Source organism: Miniopterus natalensis, chromosome 8, assembly GCF_054644295.1.
Source record: "Miniopterus natalensis isolate mMinNat1 chromosome 8, mMinNat1.hap1, whole genome shotgun sequence".
NCBI classification, from domain to species: Eukaryota; Metazoa; Chordata; class Mammalia; order Chiroptera; family Miniopteridae; genus Miniopterus; species Miniopterus natalensis.
Genome location: NC_142088.1, coordinates 22681492 through 22701627, shown reverse-complemented (window position 1 = coordinate 22701627; position 20136 = coordinate 22681492). Strand labels below are relative to the sequence as shown.

Sequence of the window (20136 nt, the reverse complement as noted above, 5' to 3'; positions counted from 1 at the left end):
AGATCTCATTCTACCTTGACTTTAACTCATAGATTAAAATGACTTCAAAATGTTTTTCTCACACTTCCCCAAATAAAAAAAAAATCAAATTCCTAATACTATATATTTTGTATGTACAGTTAAGAGTAATGAAACTAAAACCTTGTAACAAACTCCATTCTCTCTTGTCTGACTCTAAAGTGTTAAATAATAAGTTTATTTTCAGGATATCTATGTTATATTATAAAACTTTCCTTAGTATGAATAAATGCATGTTGTACTTTAATCAAATAGGCAAAAAACAAGAAACAATGTTTTACTATATCTTTGTGATAAAATAACAGAAATTAAATAGCTTACCACTAAAATGTTTTATACTGAAAATATTCAAGATTGGAGCTAGAAGTAACAACTCTTCCCTGATGTTTTACTTAAGTCTTTCCTTCTCAGGAAAATTAAGTTTGCTGGAAGAAAAGGCAGCATGGCCATGGACAGGTAGCGCAGTTGGTTAGAGTGTGATCCTGATACACCAAGGTTGCAGGTTTGATCCCCGGTCAGAGCACACAAAAGAATCAACCAATTTATTTGCATAAATAAGCAAAACAACAAATCGATGTTTCTCTCTCTCTCTCTCTCTCTAAAATCAGTAATTTTTTTTAAAGGCAGCATGTGAAAGTCTTATACATGGTGTATGTAGTGCACACTGAATACATGAATCACTGGACTATGTATTAACATGAATCACTGGATTGAGGTTAACTCTCCTTTTTAGTCTCTGTTACTTTAAGTGCAGGGAGCACATCTTGGGGTGGAGGAGATATGAGAATCAAACTACAAAAACATGAGCTCCATATTCCACTGTTAGGCTATCACTGTGTGTACTCCCCATTCACTATCCCCCCCCGAAACAATCAAATCTTGTATAAGGAACCAATACTATTGATAAGGATTTAGTATTTCTTCAGGGTGTTGGAACAGAAAAAAGGTTGAGAAACATTCCTCTAGAATTGCATCAAAGAGACTAGAATGACCAATCTCTGAATAGCATTACATAAACTAAAACCATTTACACAACAGTGAAGAAATCAACTATATTTTTAACTTCACTACAGAAAATGAAAAGGTTTACAAAAAGGTTTTACTATTACTACGCATGTAAAAGAAACTAAGACAAGACATAACATAACACCACCAAACAATGTTATGTAAAAGTCAAAATTAAGTGAGAAGTCAAAAAGTAGGCATTGCTAGTATAAAGTTCAGAAGTCGACATCATAGTCCTGGAAACACCTGTTTAAAAAGAAAACTTTTTCATTTTTACTTTTAAAAAAAGAGCAAAGAACTACAAATGCTCAATGACAGTGGAAGCTGAGAAGAAAAGAAATATAACACATCAGTAAATATAACACATCAAAAAAAAAGAACATTTGGCTTAAAAACAAGTGGTTTCAGATTTTTTTTAAAAACTAAGTATATCAAAACAAATTTAGGTTACAAATATACAGTTCTAATTTTTTAAAACATGAAATGGAGAAATATAAAGTATTATAACTTAGAATTCTGGAATAAGTTGCTATAGAAGTTATGAAGTTTGCAAAAGTACCTTTGCAAGACGAGGAACCGTTGTTGGAAAATCGGAATGCCCAAGTTGACCAAAGGTATTGCTACCCCATGAGTAAACCTATTACAAAACCACAGAAAAGTAGGTAAGAGTTGTGAATCTGACTTTGCATGTCAATACTGAACCTTTATAATAACATATATATGTGTATATACATGTATTATATATACCGTTAGACATAAATTACTTATACCAGTCTTTCTACTCTTTAAAACAACAGATATTAAGGAAATTCATTTTAAACAAGACCAGAGATAATGCGCAGATAGGGGACATGGGAAGATCGAGTCCAAGGGTTAACAATAACTAACATTTTTCAGGTGTTTACTACCTGCCAGGCATTGTTCTGAACACTTTGTGTATTAATTAATGTTTCATTCTCACAATTCTTTTTTTATAGATAAGGAAACTGATCCAGAGAGGACACAAATTTTAAGTGTCAGAGCCAGGACTTAATCCCAGGAATTATCCTATAGTGTCACTTACAAAGAAAGTGATAAAAAATAAAGCTAAGTGATGTAAAAAAACAGTAATTGTGATTGTTTGCTTTGTATACAGGAATATTATGGAATGACTGGAAAGCCTTCTCATATATGAAGAGTAACTGAAGGACAAACACAAGTACTTACGCTCTACTACAGACAAAAGAAAACTAGATTACAGGGACTATGCAAAATAAACATAGTTTTGTTTATTCTGATTATAAAAGTAATTCATGGTCACTGTGTAAGACTGTGACAATATAAAGAAATTTTTTAAAAGTGAAAACCACTGATGAATCTACCACTTTAGACAACTATTTTATTCTGGGAACATACACATATATGCTTCCAGAAATTTGAATGTTGACTAGATATAATGTATATACAAAATGTATATGTAAAATGGGACTATACTATCAATGCTGTTTTGTGACCTGTTATTTTTTACTTAATGCTATACACTGACATTTCTCTATGTCAATAAGAATAGAGCTACATCATTTATAACTACACAGAACCCCCCTGTGGGCATAGTTTAATCAAGTACCCAATGAAATAATTATATTTATTAATAATGTCTTTCCAATTTTTAATATAAAAATTGTATTTAACAATCTTTGAATATACATATTCGTAAATCTATTTCCTTAGGAGGGATACCTAGGCAAAGAACCCTGGGTCAATAAATACACACATTCTGATTTTTTATACATACTGACAAATTATCTTCCAGCAAGGTCCAATGTACATTCTCACCACCACTGTATGTACCTTTTCCCCACGCCTTCACCAACATTTGGCATTAAATGCAATTCTTGCTAATCCGATAGGTGAAAAATATTTTAATGTTATTTCAATTTAAATTCGTTTACTAAGTGGCTGACCACCTTTTCATTCATTGCTGGCCATTTCTATTTCTTCTTTTGTGAATGGGATATAAATATTCAATGACAATTTTTCTTTATGTAGAAGGTAATAACACTGTCGTATATGTTACAAATGTTTTTCCCCAGTTTGTTATGTATCTTAATTTTGTGGTGTTTTTGCTGTTTAGGATGGTTTGTTATATAGAGAAACATATCACCTTTACTTACTAATTTCTGGTTTTAGTGTCATGTCTTTTTCTATTCCTAAGGTTTATTTTTTAAAAATTACATAGATTTGTTCTTTTACATGTAAGCTTTTTTTAACATCTACATCTTTAATTCATCCAGAAACAGAATATGTAAAGTTATCTTAATTTTCTTCTGCAAATAAGAAGCCAGTGGTTCTAACAGTACTTACTGAATACTTAGTCTTATTTCTCCGACTGATGTGAAATGCTCACTTTTATCATATATTATCATCATTCTCACGTACACTTGGGTCTACTTCTAGTCTACAGGCATATTTTTATTCCACTGATCTTTTTGTAGTTTTATAATATACTTTATATGGCTAATCCTCATCCTTCTGTTCATTTTCAGAACTTATGTGGCTCACTGCCTACGTTTACTCTCCTAGAATAATTTTGGGATCATTTTATCAAGTTGTAAATATTATATAGGGATATTTTGGGGACTGTATTGAATTTACACTGTACTAATTTAATGATCCATGGAGAAATGGCATTTTGGCAACACTGACTCATTTCATCTAAAAATAAAACCTCTCTCCCTTTACTCCTATTTTCTCTTATGACTTATTAGAAGAGTTCTTAAGTTTGTGTCACATGGGCTCTACACATTTCCTATTATGACTATTCCTATTTCCTTAATACTTCTGTTGTAATTGTGAACAGTGTCTTCTTTCCGTGGTGTTTTCTGCTTTATTTTATGTATATAAGAAAGCTAACAATTATATTTATTTTGTAACTGACCACATTCCAAATCTCTTATTTTTAAGCCTTTTAGATGATTTATCATGTTAATAACAATAAGTTATCCTTTTCTTTCCTAATATTTATAATTATTATATGGGCTATGTTAGTTTTTTGGCTAGCCTACTATGTGAAATTTAAAGTAAAATATTTCATGGATTTAGAATCCTTTGTTGACTTTTTCTAAAAAGATAAAGGAATTGATGAAGAATCATTATATGTATATATTTAAGACTAACTTAAAACCACTATTTTTATTAGGAGGGTTTATGTATACGGTCCTAGCTTTAAGTGATTCTGGAGGTGACTTTCAGGTCCCACAATTCTTTAAAAATATATCTTTATTGATTTTCAGAGAGAGGAGGAAGGGAGAGGGTGAGAGAGATAGATAAAAACATCAATGATGAGAGAGTCATTGATCGGCTGCCTCCTGCACGACCCCTACTGGGAATCTAGCCTGCAACCCAGGCATGTGCCCTGACCGGGAATCAAAGAGCAATCTCCTGGATCATAGGTCGATGCTCACCCGCTGGGTCACACTGGCTGGTCTCAGGTCCCACAATTTTAACACAGAAAAATGCCTTTGTTTTCTTTTCTTGGTGTCTTACTTATGAAAATTCACCAATACTCTGGATAATTTTGAGTTCTATTTTTAGGTGAGAGCACATTATAGAAAGATTCTTTGACATGTAGACCAGTGCTTAATCCAAACTCTACTATCACATGTATGACATTAGACAAGTTACATAATCTCTCTAAACTTCCCCTTCCCTATCTGTAAAATGGGAAATAATGCTATGCAATGTAAAACACTGGAAACATCTAGTGAGATACAGGACTGCTGTAATGGTCCAATTTTATCAGGTTGGTCTTCCATGAAATTAAGATCAGCTTGTAATAGTTTGCCTCCTACCTGGGATTTCGCAGTAAGTGCAAGAGAATGGTAACCACCTGCCTCCAGATGAATTACTTCTTTACCATCCAGACATTTTACACACAATGGTTGAAGCCTTAAAGAAAAACATACACACACATACACACACAAACTCAAAGTAAGAAGTTTTCTCAGCATGATTATGACTTTTCTCAAATTATAGAGTAAGTGCTTTCGGGTAATAATAAACATTTCAAAAGAAAACATTGAAATAAAAATAATGGACATATTGTCAATCTACTCCTAAATATAAGTAATTCTGGATGGCTTCAATTTAGTCTTTTTCTATCAATTACTAATTAATCACCATAACTCAGAACCTGTTAAGAATCATCAAACTACTAAACAATTCATATGGTAGAGAGATTTAGGACACAATGAAATGCAACCATAGAGGGGAGTTGTCTTTTTTTTTTAATGCTATAGTTGCCTATACTCTACTAAGGATAGACAGTAATATTAACTGACTATTTTAGATAATCATTCCATTTACACACCTTCACAACTGTCTAATTTGTTAATATTTAAAAGTTCCTCTCAAACAAAACAATAGTTTTTACCTGAGGTGTGTGAGTAGACATGGTTTAATACTGTGGTTATAGTTATTCTGGCAGCAGTTAAGAAACATCTTTCAGGTTAAAAAAAAAATGTTGGTTCTTTTTTATAAGTTGAAAAACTGAACCATTTAAGTGTTCCTATAAAATACAGCCTTATCCCAAACACATCTTTCTGTGTTCCAAAACGAATGTACAGGGTGGGGCAAAACTAGGTTTACAGTTGTGAATATGTGAAAGAGTTTATTCTTGTATTAGTATTTATTAATTATTGTATTATTTTCCATACGAACAACTGAAAACCTTCTTTTGCCACACCCTCTACATCAAAGATGGGATGGAAAGGTACACTGTGGATACTTCAGTCCTTTATTGTTAGGAACAAATTCAAGACTAAGATGACAGTTGTTTTTTAAATCAGAGTTAATGATGTATATTAACTTTGAGTTAGAAGAGACCAGATTTCCTTTATGAGGAAATAACGACTTAGAAACCTTCGTGGGGAGAGGCTATTTAAGTCAGTTCCTAACAGTAAATACTGGAGCACTCACCTGGGCAGCACATCGCCATGCCCCAGCTGCCCTTCCTTCCCTTTGCCCCAGGTCCACACCTCCGTTCTCAGAGAAGGCAGGAGCGCATCTGCTTCTCCACTGTATGTAGGGGTCAGAACCACTGTCCGTGTTTTCACCCGAGCAGCTTTTCTTAACAGCCTGGGGGAAACTGAAAACAAACCAGAGATGGGGTGAGGGAGTAGATAGGGGGTGGGGGCTGGGGGGAAGATATCATTTTGATAAACTGTTGACTTTTAAAGAAATACACTAACATGGTATTGTGAAGCATATATTCCCTAGGATCTCTGCAAAAATGGGGATTTAATAGTCAGATGAGTTTGGCAAATGCTGCATGCTACATTCTATCTTCCCACTGCCTGCCCTGTAGAGAGTTCCGCATATATTAGCATGCTAAAGAGGCTGACATTTAAAAGCCCTGTTTAAATCTGCCTAATCCAGGTCCCCTTCCAAATATTTGGCCATAGAACGCTTTTCTGTATAACATTTTTGTACAACAAAAATCAATATTCCACAGTTGTGGTTCAGAGAGATCTCAAATGTAAAATGGTAGAGGACATTTAAGAACAAGAAAATTTTGGCACAAGATTCTCCTTCAGACTTAATACAATTCATGGGCTTTCTTTATACACACACTCAAGACTAGGGTTTTATTTTTTATTATTATTTTTTTAAATATATCTTTATTGATTTCAGAGAGAGGAAAAGAGAGGGAAAGAGAGAGATAGAAACATCAATGATGAGAGAGTCACTGATCGGCTGCCTCCTGCACACCCTCGACTGGGGATCGAGCCCGCAACCTGGGCATGTGCCTTGACGGGGAATCAAACCCCAATCGCCTGGATCTTAGGTTGATGCTCAACAGCTGAGCCACACCCGGCCAGGCAAGACTAAGGGTTTTATTTGCACAGATGAAAATCCAGTGGCAATTAGCATTAGGAGGCAAGACCACAGAAGTGCTCAGTGGCACAAGAAGTACCATGAATAAGCAGAACAAGTGTAGGGACAGGAGCAGAAAGATAAATTTTATTACAGTCTAGGGTTCCTAACTTTGGAGCTTTGCACAAAGTGGTACAAACCAGGGACTGGTAAACTATAGCCAGTGGGTCAAATATAGTCCACTGCTGGTTTCTGTAGTTTTGTTGGAATATAGCTTTGATCATTTATGTTATCTCTGCTGCATTTAAGGAAAATGGCAAAGTTAAGTAGTTGTAACAGAGACTATATGGCCTGCAAATCATAAAATATCTCTCTTTAGCTCTTTACAGGAAAAGTTTGCCAACTCCTGGTCAAATCCAGTAATTCTCAAACTTTAAAGCACACACTAGTCACTGGGGGATCTTGTTATAATGCATATTCTGATTCATTAGGTTTGGAGTGGAGCCTGAGATCCTGCATTTCTAACAAATGCCCAGATGCTGCTGAGATCCCTGGTCTGCAGGACACATTTTGAGAAGCAGTCTAGATGGCTGAGGTTCCTAAACTGATTAAGAAATGTACAGGACCAACTGTGTAATATTCTTAACATTCTAAGAATTTATTGCTAATGGTTTCAGAAAATGAAGTTTTCTCTTACTGAAGCTTAAAATTATCTCTACTTTCAGGGCAAGTACAGTAACTCCTCATGTATCCAATGGTCGCATCTGCATCTTCATCTACCTGAAGTTATAGGAGCCAAGTAGGAAATAAGGAGGCCATGGCTACATTCCAGAACAACAAAATGTGATTCATAGCAAAGTTCACAAGCAGAAGTAAACATCAGGAAAAGTGACATTCCAAAGTTATTACTAGAGCATACAAATACATAACTTTCTTTTAAAACGATCTATGATGACCAAAATTAAATAAATTTTGACATTTAAATATGTCCGCTTTAGCCATTAGGAAAGCTAATTTATTATAATATAGCATGTGATGTCAGGAGCATCTTAGAGTCAGCAAAAGTCAATTCACCAAACCTGGCTATTTTCTTACCTTGTGACAACAGTCCAGGGAGGGACAGCCTTCGGCTGCCACCCTCTGACTCTTCTTCTCTGATGTCCACAAGACTGGAACTTTTCTTTCCTTGCATGGACTCCTGTTTGACCTGTTCTTCTCTGCTGTCTTTCAGACCTTCTGGGCCTATGGAACTACTGCCTGCCTGAACTCCAGGTTCACAAGGGGCTGTACTGTAAAAGTTCATAACTTTCTTAAGAGACAAGGCCCCAGCTTCATATGTAGCAGCCACTCTCACACCAACAGCAGATGCGCAAGAGACCACTAGGCTGTTTAGGGCTGAGGTGCTTGTGGTTGGTGGGCTGTGAAGATTAGGAATTGCTTCTCCTATAAGAGGCTAAAATACATACGCATAAGAAAAGTATATAAAAATATAATCCCTTATACAATAGCAATCAATAAAAAAAAGTTTAACATCCATCACCATTTGCAAATATAAGAATCTAAAACAAAGGTCTCTTTATCTCCAACTTAAAGATATGCCTTCTTGCCAGTCAGATAAAGACAAGTATCATACAATTTCACTCATATGTGGAATTTAATGAGCAAACTGAAGTAACAAGCAAAACGGAGACAGACTCAAAGGAGAGCAGGCAGACAGTTCTGGAAGGGGTAAGGGGATGGGGGAGGGATTGTAAAAAAAGAGAGAGAGAACTATGAATATGGACAACAGTGCAGTAATTTCAGGGGTGGAGGGGATGGGTGGAGATGGAAGAAGGCAGAGGGGATAAAAGGTGATAGAAAAAATAAAATTAAAAAGAAGTTTTAAAAGATATGTCCTCTTGATCATGGATTTAACATTATATGGAAATGATTACACAAAATATACAGTTGCTCATCAAAAGTACTTCCTTTTCAGTGTTGTACTTTTCTATGGTATGTAAAAATAAGCCTCAGCTGCCTTCATAAAATTAAACAAAATAAAAGTGGAAAGGAGAAAAAAGGCCTGAAAAACATCATCTTTAATATGAAGTACACTGTGACAGCCCTGGATAGACAGATGAAAAGGTGAAAGTTTTATTATCGATCACTTTTAGGAAAATTTACACAGAATGCTACTAAGAAATACCAGAAAAAAATTTGTTTTTAAAAAAGCTTTTCTTAAAATGTTTTATAAATGGAAATTTAGATACAACATACACAGGCAGAAAAATGTTATGCATCAGGCCTATCAGCCCCTAATTTATGCTCTTAAATTCACATCCTTCAACTGTCTCATCGATGAGTTATTTTCCATGACCCAGGGGCTAGGTAAACTGAAGAATTACCTTTGCTCTAGCTACCGCAGAGAGTAAATGTGGTAGGTTAATAATTAAACATTTGGAACCAATGTTCTTCGTGTTATTCATTGCTGTATCAGAAAAGCAAACTAAAGTTTTCTAATATCTTAGTGAAAAATCAGCTGAAATTTATTGTGAGCTGTCTAGCACCATTATTTACTAAAAAGGAAAGTCATTAAATATACCTACTAACCACACACAAAAAGCTTCTGACTTATCAACAGAGGTCACAATAAACAATTTGCTTCCTATGCTACTCTAAGGTCAAAAAGTATATATACATTCCTTAATTTATCCTGAACTAAAAACCAAACCAAAAAAATTTTAACATTGGCTTTTGATTTTCTAAAGGAAGTAATTCTTGTTAACTAGTACCTGACATGGTACTAGTGCCTGACATGCAGTAGGTACTCAATACATTTGTTGAATTAAATACTAAATTCAGGACACCTATTTCTGTGCAAGTGAGTCATTAATTAAAATACAGGATGGAGGCCCTGGCAGGTGTGGCTCAGCTGGTTGCATCAAAAGGTTGCTGGTTCCATTTCCAGTCAGGGCACATGCCCAGGTTACTGGCTCAATCCCCAGTAGTAGGTGTGACGTAGGTAGCCAGATGTTTCTCTCTCACATCGGTGTTTCTCTCTCTCTCTCTCAAATAAATAAAAACATGTTTAAAAATAAAATATAGAATCAGGCAAAAGTAGGTTTATAGTTGTAAGTACATGAAACACAGAGTTTATTCTTGTAATATTATTTATTGTATTATTTTCCATATGAACAGCTGTGAACCTACTTTTGCCCTACCCTGTATTCAACAAAATAAATATACCATATAAAACAAAAGATAAATACTAAGCCTGTAGCTTCCTTGGTGACACAGTCACCAATATAATTTGTTCAGAAGTACTAGCATGACTGTTTCTACCCTTTGTTTACTAAGTCTCCTAATAGAAGCAGCAATGGTATTTAGGAGTGACTATTTTAGGGGTTCTTACCATTAGGTAGAAAAAGTCACAAAACTCTACCATATATAAATTTAAACTCTTGTTCTAACTGGCTCCTCTACTTAATTATATTTAACAATACATAAAATAAGTAAACAAAATAATAAAAAATACATAACCAGCAATTTTGATGAAAGACATAATTTTAGGAGTTCCAGTCCACCAATAATAAAATTGAATAGTGAGAAATAGGCTTCATTGACAAATATTTTGGTTCATTTCACAAAAGTACGATAATCTTTCAGTTATATCTAGCCAGAAGAGAAAAAACTTCTCCTAAACCACATAAATTCTTAATGAATTAGCTGTACGACTGAGACACTATTTGAAAAAATTGAATTAAAGTTAATATAAACATACATTGCCAAACCAGGATAGGTAACAAAAACTTTAAATGTTTAACAAAATAAGTCTAAAAAAGATGAAATTTCAATGATGATACTCTAATAATCAAATAAAACTATATACAGGTTGCAGGCTGGATCCCCAGTAAAGGGCGTGCAGGAGGCAGCTGATCAATGAATCTCATCATTGATGTTTCTATCTCTCTCTCCCTCTCCCTTCCTCTTTCTGAAGTCAATAAAGAAATATTTAAATTTAAAAAAATCCATTTTAAGCAGACAAACTTTACTGCATGCTACTGGTAAATAACTTTTCTCCATTTATTACGAATTTTTTAAATGAGAGTTAGTTTAAATAATATGGAGAAAATATTAACCACTAGCACCCCTCCAAATAAAGCCCAGTAAGGACCAAGGTATAACTGAAAATATTTCAAACAGTATGTAATGCCAGTAAGATTTTTTTTAAGTCTGCTTACAACTGAAGGATCTACTACATAGCAACCTTCTCTGATAAAGAAAAAGATTTCTCTTCAGAATCTGAAGTGTATACAAATTCAAGTCAAAGGAAGTGAAACCAAGGATCTTATGACTTTGATTAAATTTAGCTTTAAATCCTAGCTCTAGAAATCATATTTCTCTCTCTCTCTCCCTAGCCTTTTCCCTTGATAATCAGCAAGCCCTGAGGAGCAGAAGACAGTAGCCCAGGCTGGACTCACAAGGCCTAGCCTCTGGCAGGCTAAAGGTAACATCTTGACCTAAGTTATGTTCAGCTCCTGAGCCCTAATGTGGAACACCCCCTGACTGCTTTCCCATGGGACTAGACAGAACACCAGAAAAGACCTCAGAACTGTCCTCAAGATCTGAAGAAATGGTTCATTACCCTTACCACACATCTGATGAATCAGTTCCCAGCATGATTCCGAATCCTTAGCCCACAGTGCCTTGTGATTTTGCCCTATATAATCTGTAATCTACTCACCATCAGTGAGTTTGCGTTTTTGGGTATTAACCCTTTGCGGTCGTATGTCTTCTCTCAGCCACCACAGCAAGGAACCGTACGAATCTTAACTCTATTCATTCATGTATCAGTTCATAAATCTTGTTTATCCTTCATAATATTGCATGTTATGTATCACTGCTCTTTCAATGGAAATTAATTCCGACCAGTACGACACCCATGTCCAAATTTAATACTACCACAAAGGGTTAAGCTTTCCATTCTCCTGGATGGCGCCATTCATAATAAAATAGTCACTATTTCTCCACTGCAATCCTCGGTGTTTAGTATTTGGCTCTGCTTAGAGTTGGGTGGTCTAACTCTTTCAGTTCTATAACAGAATCTTCGTTAAACTATTCAGAGGCCTGCCAAAATGCAGTACCTTGGTGGTGGTGGTGGGGGGGGGTTATTAAGGGGAAAAAAAGATTTTGCTATTTGTAAAACAGGCCCAGTATGACATTTTTAACATCATAAAGGGCCAGAATTTGAACAAAAAGAGTAATTTTGAATTAATCCAGGTATTTCCTTATCTAGATTTACATTATGAGAGTTGTTTGTTTTTTTTTAAAAATACATCTTTATTGATTTCAAAGAGAGGAAAGGAAAGGGAGAGAGAGAGAAACATCAATGATGAGAGTCATTGATCAGCTAGCCCGCAACCCGGGCATGTGCCCTGACCAGGAATTGAACCCTAATCACCTGGATCCTAGGTCGACACTCAACCACTGAGCCACACCCGGCTGGGCAAAAGACAGGTTTATAGTCAAATTCAAAAAATAAAAGTGCTACCAAACCTTAGGCATTTTCAAGTTTCTAAAGAAAAACTCAGATGTTTCTCAACTCCAGCAATAGCTTTATATGATAAAATTTAGCAGGTACCTGGGATGGCACTGGCTTTTCACCGTTCTCTGAGTTCTCTCTCCTTGAGTGATCTGACAGTTTCTGCGCAGGTTCATTTACTGCCGATGATGTATTTCTAGCAGAAGACTGTTCCATTGTTCCTATGATGTCTAGTTGGGGGGACATGGCATCGCCCCCTGTGGTCTGAACATTTCCAACATTCAGTTTGTTAGGTACAGGTATATCGTGTTGTACAAGCGTGTTCCCAAATACTTCTCCCTGGCTGTCAAGGGTCTCCGTGGAGGGGCTGATGGCAGTGCTAGCCTGGTTCTCTGCCTGGGATTCTGACAAGGTCACACCTAGTGGGCAACAATGACTGTCTGATATAATCACATGGTCTTCTTTGTCAGTCATAGTGATCAAAAGCTGGCTGCACTGGGTGCACCTTTCGGGGACTGGCTTCAGATCCTGAGAAGGGAGGCATTGTACAAGTGCTAGGCTGTGGAACGCACCACAGGCAACTTGTAGCACTACACGCCCAGCAAGATGTTCCACCTTTTGTGGCTTTGTCACTGGGAAGGTAGTGGTCATGAGACCCAACTGACAACCAGTACCCCATGCCCAAATCTCTCTGCTTATTGACAATGCCAGAGTGTGCTCCTCGCCACATGCCAACTGCAAAATCCTGACTGCTATCAAAGGACTGGTCTCAGAATCAGAAATGCTGACGGGACTAGGTTCTGGAACACACTGCTGGTTTGCTACCGCACACTGGCCAGCAGAGTTCTCTCCCCACATGTACACTACACCACTTTCTGTCACTGCCCCACTGTGGAAACTCCCTGCTGCCACAGTAACAACATACTGCCCAACCAGGGCATTTTCTAGAATGGGGCTACTTGGACAAATCTCTGCTGGTTCACTTCTCCAGGAAAGAGTCCCAAAGCTGTAGACTGCACCATCTGAAAGTTAAAAAGAACGGGTGGTGTTAGTGAATTAACTAGAAATTTTATCAGCACACTTTTAAATCCCCTCTAGGTTTAACAAAATAGGATTTTTTTTCTCTGTAAAATACCAGTGTAGACATTTAGTTCAAGCATATATTATTCAAAATTTATTCGTCTTTTAATGAACACCATTTAACATTCTGAAATATAGTGAGACTTTCTACAAACTGCAGGAAGCTACTTCAAATGAAGGGCACTGCTCCTTTCCTAGCCTCATCCTACAAACTCTAGCATTGATCCACTACTAATGGCTACCATCTCAGGCTATTACAAAAGCACAGTCCAACTGTTCAAAGACAAAGCGATCATGACAAGATAAAATAACCAGAAGACAAAATTTGTTAAGCAGAAGACATACTTGTTAATATGTACAACATTCACTACTACTGAATAAGTCAGAGCTGCAGAAAATTTATGCAATGGCATAAAAATATTAGATTCATTTTGGGCAAAATTAAGAAATTAGCTTTACACCTCTAGGTTGTACAGAAAGCACCAGTGTTAACAAGACGTGGTTGTCTTCAGGTTGTATACCATATGATATGTAATTTTTAAATGTTATATATCTTAAATATAAGTATTAATCTGATTTCTGATAAGGTGTGTATCTTAAATTTAAGACTAATCTGATTTCCAATGAAGGGAGTAAGGACATATTTTGAAAATAGAAAGAATATAAGCTCCAGCAAAGTTCATTAAAAACATTTGGTATCCAGTAACTCTCTTACCTGATCTTACACTCTCAGACATTTGTTGGACTTTTAATTAGTATTGTTAAGCCATTCTTTTCAATACCTTCAGTCAGAAGAACTCCATGTTTCACTCCAAGGGCCGCCTGAAGAACAGTCTTTTCTCCCCAGCCAGGCAATCTCTCTGGTGTTACAGAACAGGATCCTGCCTGCCAGACATGGACCAGGCCTCTTTCTTTGGATCCTTCTGCCTCTGCTGAGCTACAGCCATCAAGAAAAATTGCTTAAATGTTCCTGCAATACAGAGCTGTATCTTTCATTCTAAATATTTTCATGAGATTTGCACCTTTTACCAGCACATAGGAGACTGGGTCAGATAATTTAAATAGCACCTATTTTATGCTTGGTTATGACAGAGAAGTGGAGATAAAACAACTAGTTATATAAAAGGCATGAAGATAATCTAAACCCACAAATTACTCACATTTATCTAAGAAGCAAACAAAACGTGGATTAATTTTTGAAGTTTTATGATTTAGTAGCATAAAATGTCAAGATTCTAACTTTCTCAATATGTTAATTCCTTGTTTAGATATTAAAGATATAACATGACCCAAGCTGGAGTCTTACTTTAAAATTTTGGTTTTTAATGTGGTAAAAAAGGTATGTGATGAAGAAGCTAGAAGGACTAGGAATCCATACTTCACTTTACACTGAGTTTAAGCTCTGTAATTCCTATTAAAATTTTTAGGAACCAAATTTATAACATACCAGTAAAATCCTTCATATTCTCATCGTGTTCTATCCCTCTGATGACTCTGGTTCAAAGAACATAAAACACACAGCTGCATAACTGTGTACCCTAACTGCCCCCCTTCTAAGAAAAGGGCATATTAACATACCCTGGTTTCCATTATACAAAGCTTTCCTGTGTGTCACCACTGATGTTGCATTTTTTTCACATTCTTTTTTCTAGAACACTGATGCCAATATTTTCATGAGGCACAGAAACTTTTTTGGTTTTCTTTACTTCATAATACCTAGAAATTTCTCTACTTTTGCTAAATAATATTTCTCCAAATTGTAATTAGGCATACTGTGGTTTCATGGGAGGGAAGACACAACCTTAATCCTTCTTTTAAAATATCACCCACGACTAGTTTTCTCAAGATAGAAGATGATTACAATTAATAAAGCTATTTCTGAAAACTTGAAATTATTTGAGAAAAAAATGTTTTCAAAGGCTTTAAGATGATGAAATGAAGACATTCTGTGCCTTTCATAAGCATAAGAAAGGAACTAGCAACAAAGCTTGTCATTCATCAGCTTTATTTTAATATCTTTTTCTACCAATCAACACAACTGTCACTCACTATTGCTACTTAATAACTATGAAGAAAATTAAAGTGAAAAGAAGCCACACGTGTGGAAATGTTTGTTGTGTTTTCCTAGAAGGACAGGGGAGAAAGAAGAAATGGTTTTACCTTCTCTTCTTTGAGTCCATCGGTCAGTGGGAGCACTCCATCACCAAATCATTTCCCCTTTGCAGAAGTATTTAAAGACCTAAATGGCAAAACAGAGGTAAGCACAAAGAGCAGTGAAAGAACACTCTGCTATTTTATCCCACAGATTAAGAAAGGGGGGGGCAGCCCTCTAACAAGTGCACATTCACTGGGCAATAAATGAGCAGTGGAACTATTTAAACTATTTTGCATCTTGCCTGCCAAAGAGGAATATCTAGACCGAGCCTGTCCACTGAGGTTATAAAAATGCTTGTTTACTGTCAAATGCAATGTCAAAGGAAGTGCAGCTACAATTAAGCTGTACTTTGTCAGGCAACAGACTTTTTGTTTTTTTTATTGTAAAGAAAGCTGAGAACTCAATGTGTTAAGTTCATTTCATAAACATTAAAGTTACTTTCTAAATGCCTCTGGAGCACAGGAACAATTAAATACCAGTTAAGTTAGAATTCTTAAAATCTTTTCAGTAATGTATCAGATTCAAGTAGTTTTAATTTACATTTTTCAGTAATGCACACCAAAAAATTACATTATGAAAATAGAAAGTTTTTCATTTATTGGAACTAGCAGTGTTTTCCTAAAAATCAACCTCAATTCAAAACCATAATCCAAAGGGAAGAATAAAGTATGTTTTAAAGTCAACCACTGAATAGAAAAGTTATTTGAAAATTATGGTACAAATATCATGACCCATCAGTTCAGAAACTCAATGTTTAATAAAGAGATAGAAATATAAACAGGCAGACAGTAATGCTCAGTGCATTTAAACTAAAAAATAAAAATTAAAAAAATCACATTTTTAAGGGCACCAAAACTCATGAAAATAAAGGCAATGAACCATAAAAATACTGGGGCCAAATTTATAATTTTTCTGCAGAAGGATGTGGCATGGTTACTGTGATCTGAAAACAGTCCCTACCAGCAGGAGTGATGAGAGATCCATCTGTTTACTCCAGGTTGCCTGTGAATTCTTACAGTTTCCCATCTGTGTACCTGGAGGAAATTACTCTCTAAACCTAATGCTTATTTTAGAAAGATTCTGAATCATTCAAATTTGGGTGAAGGGTACCATGTAAACAAAAGACATATCTGAATAGGTTTAATAAATGCTATTAATTTGATAAATATGATCGTTAAGTGACACTATGTTTTATGTCTGATAGTAATTAACTTTAAGTAAAATGTACAGCTCATGGTGTGCAGAGAAATTCTGAAGCCAGATCTAACTTGTGCTTATCTACCAGAAATCAAGAAGTAACTGTTCCCTTTACTAAAGTTAAACAATACCCAGCAGAAATGAGAGAACTCCTCTGGGAGGATGTGGAAGCAGAGGAGCACACTTTACAACTAATTAACTGTATCTAAATGGAATTTAGTCCTACTGCCTGACATTCAAAATGTTGAGAATCTTTTGGTAAAGTGAATAAAACAGTCAACCTTTCTTCTCTCTTAGTGCCCTATTTTTGAATACAGAGTTTCTTTAAAGGGGGTTTCATCTTACACCATATGATTTCTCACCACCACCCATTTTTTTCAAATCCAAAGGGAATTAAAACTCTACAAACTATTTTTACAACTTCCTTTTGTTACTTACTATATGTGGTAGGCACAACAACGGTCCCAAAGATGCCCTCGTCCTAATGCCCACAACTTGTGCATATGTTAGGTTAGATGTGAAAGGGAAATCAAGGTTGCTAGTCAGCTGACCTTAAGATAGGGAGATTATCCTGGTTATCCAGGTGGAACCCATGTAGTTACAAGAGTCCTTAAAAGTGGAAGAGGGAGGCAGAAAAGAAAGATGTGATGATGGATGGAAGCAGGGTCAGAGAGATGCTACACTGCTGGTTTTCAAGATTGGGTGGGAAAGGGGGGAAAACCAAGGAATGTGAGTAGCCTAAGGAAACAGATTATCTCCTAGAGCCTCCAGAAAAGAATGCAACCCTGCTAACACCTTGATTTCAGCCCAGAGAGACTTGTCCAACTTTAACCTAAAGAAGTGTAAGATGATAACTGTGTCATTTCAAGCCACTAAGTGTGTAGCAATTTGTTACAGTAGCAACAGAAATATACTGTCTCATAGATAACTTCCTGTCTGTCTTTACAGATCTCTCATTGCCTGGTGTGTTTAATGTTTCACTTCTTCCAAGGAATGTCTGCCTGGAACTCAAACAGAGCAATGAGGGAAAGAGAAAAGACTGCAAAGGGAAGGTAACTGAAAAGGAATATTGCAGCTAAATACCATGGGAAGCATATACCCAAAGTTTTACCTCACATACTTAAATGTAAGTGGCATTTACCAACTCCGTTATATTCTAACATTCTTTCTCAATTATGTATCCATACAGAAAAAGTAAATGAAAAATTGTTTTTCTAATATTTTTATGATCCCCTCTCCAGGAAATCTGTAAGACTTGCTTCAACCATTCAAATAGCAATTCAGCTGCCTTAAGTTCTTTCAGTGCTTCGCAGTGTTAACTGTTATAAAACTGCCTAATCCTGCAGCTTCTTCTGGGGACCAGGTGAGCTTTGAGGTCCTTACTCTACATTCCTTTGGGGGGATAGGATCCCCGTACTCTGCTCTGATACAGAAGCTGTGTACAGAGAGTCAGAAAATGGGGGGCCCTCATTTGCTTTGCATGACTTTTCCAGAGATCAAGCACATCTGTAAAATGAGCAAAAGAGACTCTAGCATCCCCTCCAGGTACTATGTTCTATGAGCCACAGAACAAAGCTAGCTCCATTTTAAAAGTATGCCACTCTATAATTCAAACTATTATTTCCTTCACAGTGAAATGTAAAGTAATTAAACTCTCAGATGGCCCTGTAACACAAAAAAAGCGAACCTTGATTCTTAATGAATTGACTCCACTTGTAGATCCCACTGGATACATACCCTCCTGCTACACTTAACAGAAAAATAAGCTATTCTGTACATTTAGAAGATATGGTTTTAACACCATGATCTAGGAGTGTCCTTAAAAAAAAACCTGGTCTAGATGTCCCAATTATTGCTAGAACAAAAAGCTACAAACTATCTACAGGTCATAATATCTTAACCAGAAATCCAAAGTAGAAAAAACCTCTGAAAACTAAAAGTGTTTTCATAACTTTTGGTGGCAAAATCTGATCTGACCTGAACTCACCTGACAGCAAAACCTGACCTGAACTAAATGAGGTTACTTAGTTTTTACGCCGTTAGTGTGACTATTCATATATTTTGCTGCAGAAATATTAGTAAGGTTATGGGGTGGTGCCAAAGGCCCCACAGGAAGTGTTATATGTAGTTTATGCACCTTATTGTAAAGACCAAACAATTCTGAATTTCAATACATATCCTGTCTCAAAGGTTTCAAGAGAAGGTCTAGGAATCTGTACTTTAAAATAACAATTATTATTTTTGGTAGGGGTCCCCAATTTTTAACTATTTTATTCTTCAATTCATTTCTTTTATGTACAGTACTTTTAACGTCAGCTTCATCTTGGAGAGTACTTGTAAGAATTGCTTATAAGACACTCTATAGGCGCTTTAATGATTTATTTTAATGGTGATAATTTACATTTGTTTCAAAAGTTTAAAGTCAACTTTATGGTGAACATACTCACCTAGAGTGCTCAAATTAATTCTGTAAGGAATATCCTATACTTAACTTGAATCATCTTGCCAATGGAAGGAAGCCTGAGCTCTTTAATTTCATATAAGGCTGTCAATTTGGTGGAAGGAAAGAGGTAAATAAATGGGACAGGTGCTTTGTCCTAGAACAACTAAGACTTGGTGATGTTTTAGACATAGGTGGGGGATAAAAGAGAAGGGGTATCAAAAATGATCTCTAGCCCTAGCCAGTCTGGCTCAGTGTTTAAAGCCTGTGGACTAAAGGGTCGCAGGTTCGATTCCTGGCAAGGGCACATACCTCGGTTGCAGGCTTGATCCCCGGCCCCTGTTAGGGCAGGTGAAGGAGGCAATCAATCGATGTGTCTCTCTCACATGGATGTTTCTCTCTCTCCCCTCCTCCCTCCCACCTTTCCACTCTCGCTCTGAAAAAGCAATGGAAAAAACATCCTCGAGTGAGGATTAAAAAAAAAAAAAGATCTGGAGGTTCTGCCTTGAACAACTGTTATGTTAGTGATACCGTTTACTGAAATGAGGAAGAGTAAAGAGAGAATTCTGAAATGGGAGATAAGATTCTGGTAAGATAAAATTATTTGTTTTTTGTTAAGTTTAAGATGCCTGTGAGAAATCCAAGAGTACGTATCAAGCAAGCAGATGAATATATGAGTATGGAGTTCAGGAAAAAAGTTTCAGCTACAGATATAAACTTGGGAAGGCATATGAATAATATTTGAAATCAAGACAATGGGTAATACCATCGGAGTGAGTATTAAGAGAAAGGAAAGGCAAAGATCCAGCTGTCAGGAGCTCCCGCACCCAGGTGGACAGGATGAGGGAAACGCAAAAACGCCTGAGG

The 20136-nt window shown here is 36.2% G+C and overlaps 1 protein-coding gene across 2 annotated transcripts in view; it reads right to left on the bottom strand.

Annotated features, from left to right (window-relative positions):
- Nucleotides 1-20136, bottom strand: part of ALS2 (alsin Rho guanine nucleotide exchange factor ALS2) — a 65817-nt gene that overhangs the window by 37690 nt on the left and 7991 nt on the right. For both annotated transcript variants that reach the window (XM_016208851.2, XM_016208853.2), the window contains exons 2-8: nucleotides 15638-15716; nucleotides 14260-14414; nucleotides 12497-13419; nucleotides 7972-8329; nucleotides 5980-6148; nucleotides 4854-4950; nucleotides 1583-1660 (exon numbers count right to left, since the gene is read on the bottom strand). In XM_016208851.2, the coding sequence (XP_016064337.2) occupies nucleotides 1583-1660; nucleotides 4854-4950; nucleotides 5980-6148; nucleotides 7972-8329; nucleotides 12497-13419; nucleotides 14260-14414; nucleotides 15638-15657 (1800 nt within the window). In that variant the 5' untranslated portion in view covers nucleotides 15658-15716. The remainder of the gene's footprint in view (nucleotides 1-1582; nucleotides 1661-4853; nucleotides 4951-5979; nucleotides 6149-7971; nucleotides 8330-12496; nucleotides 13420-14259; nucleotides 14415-15637; nucleotides 15717-20136) is intronic.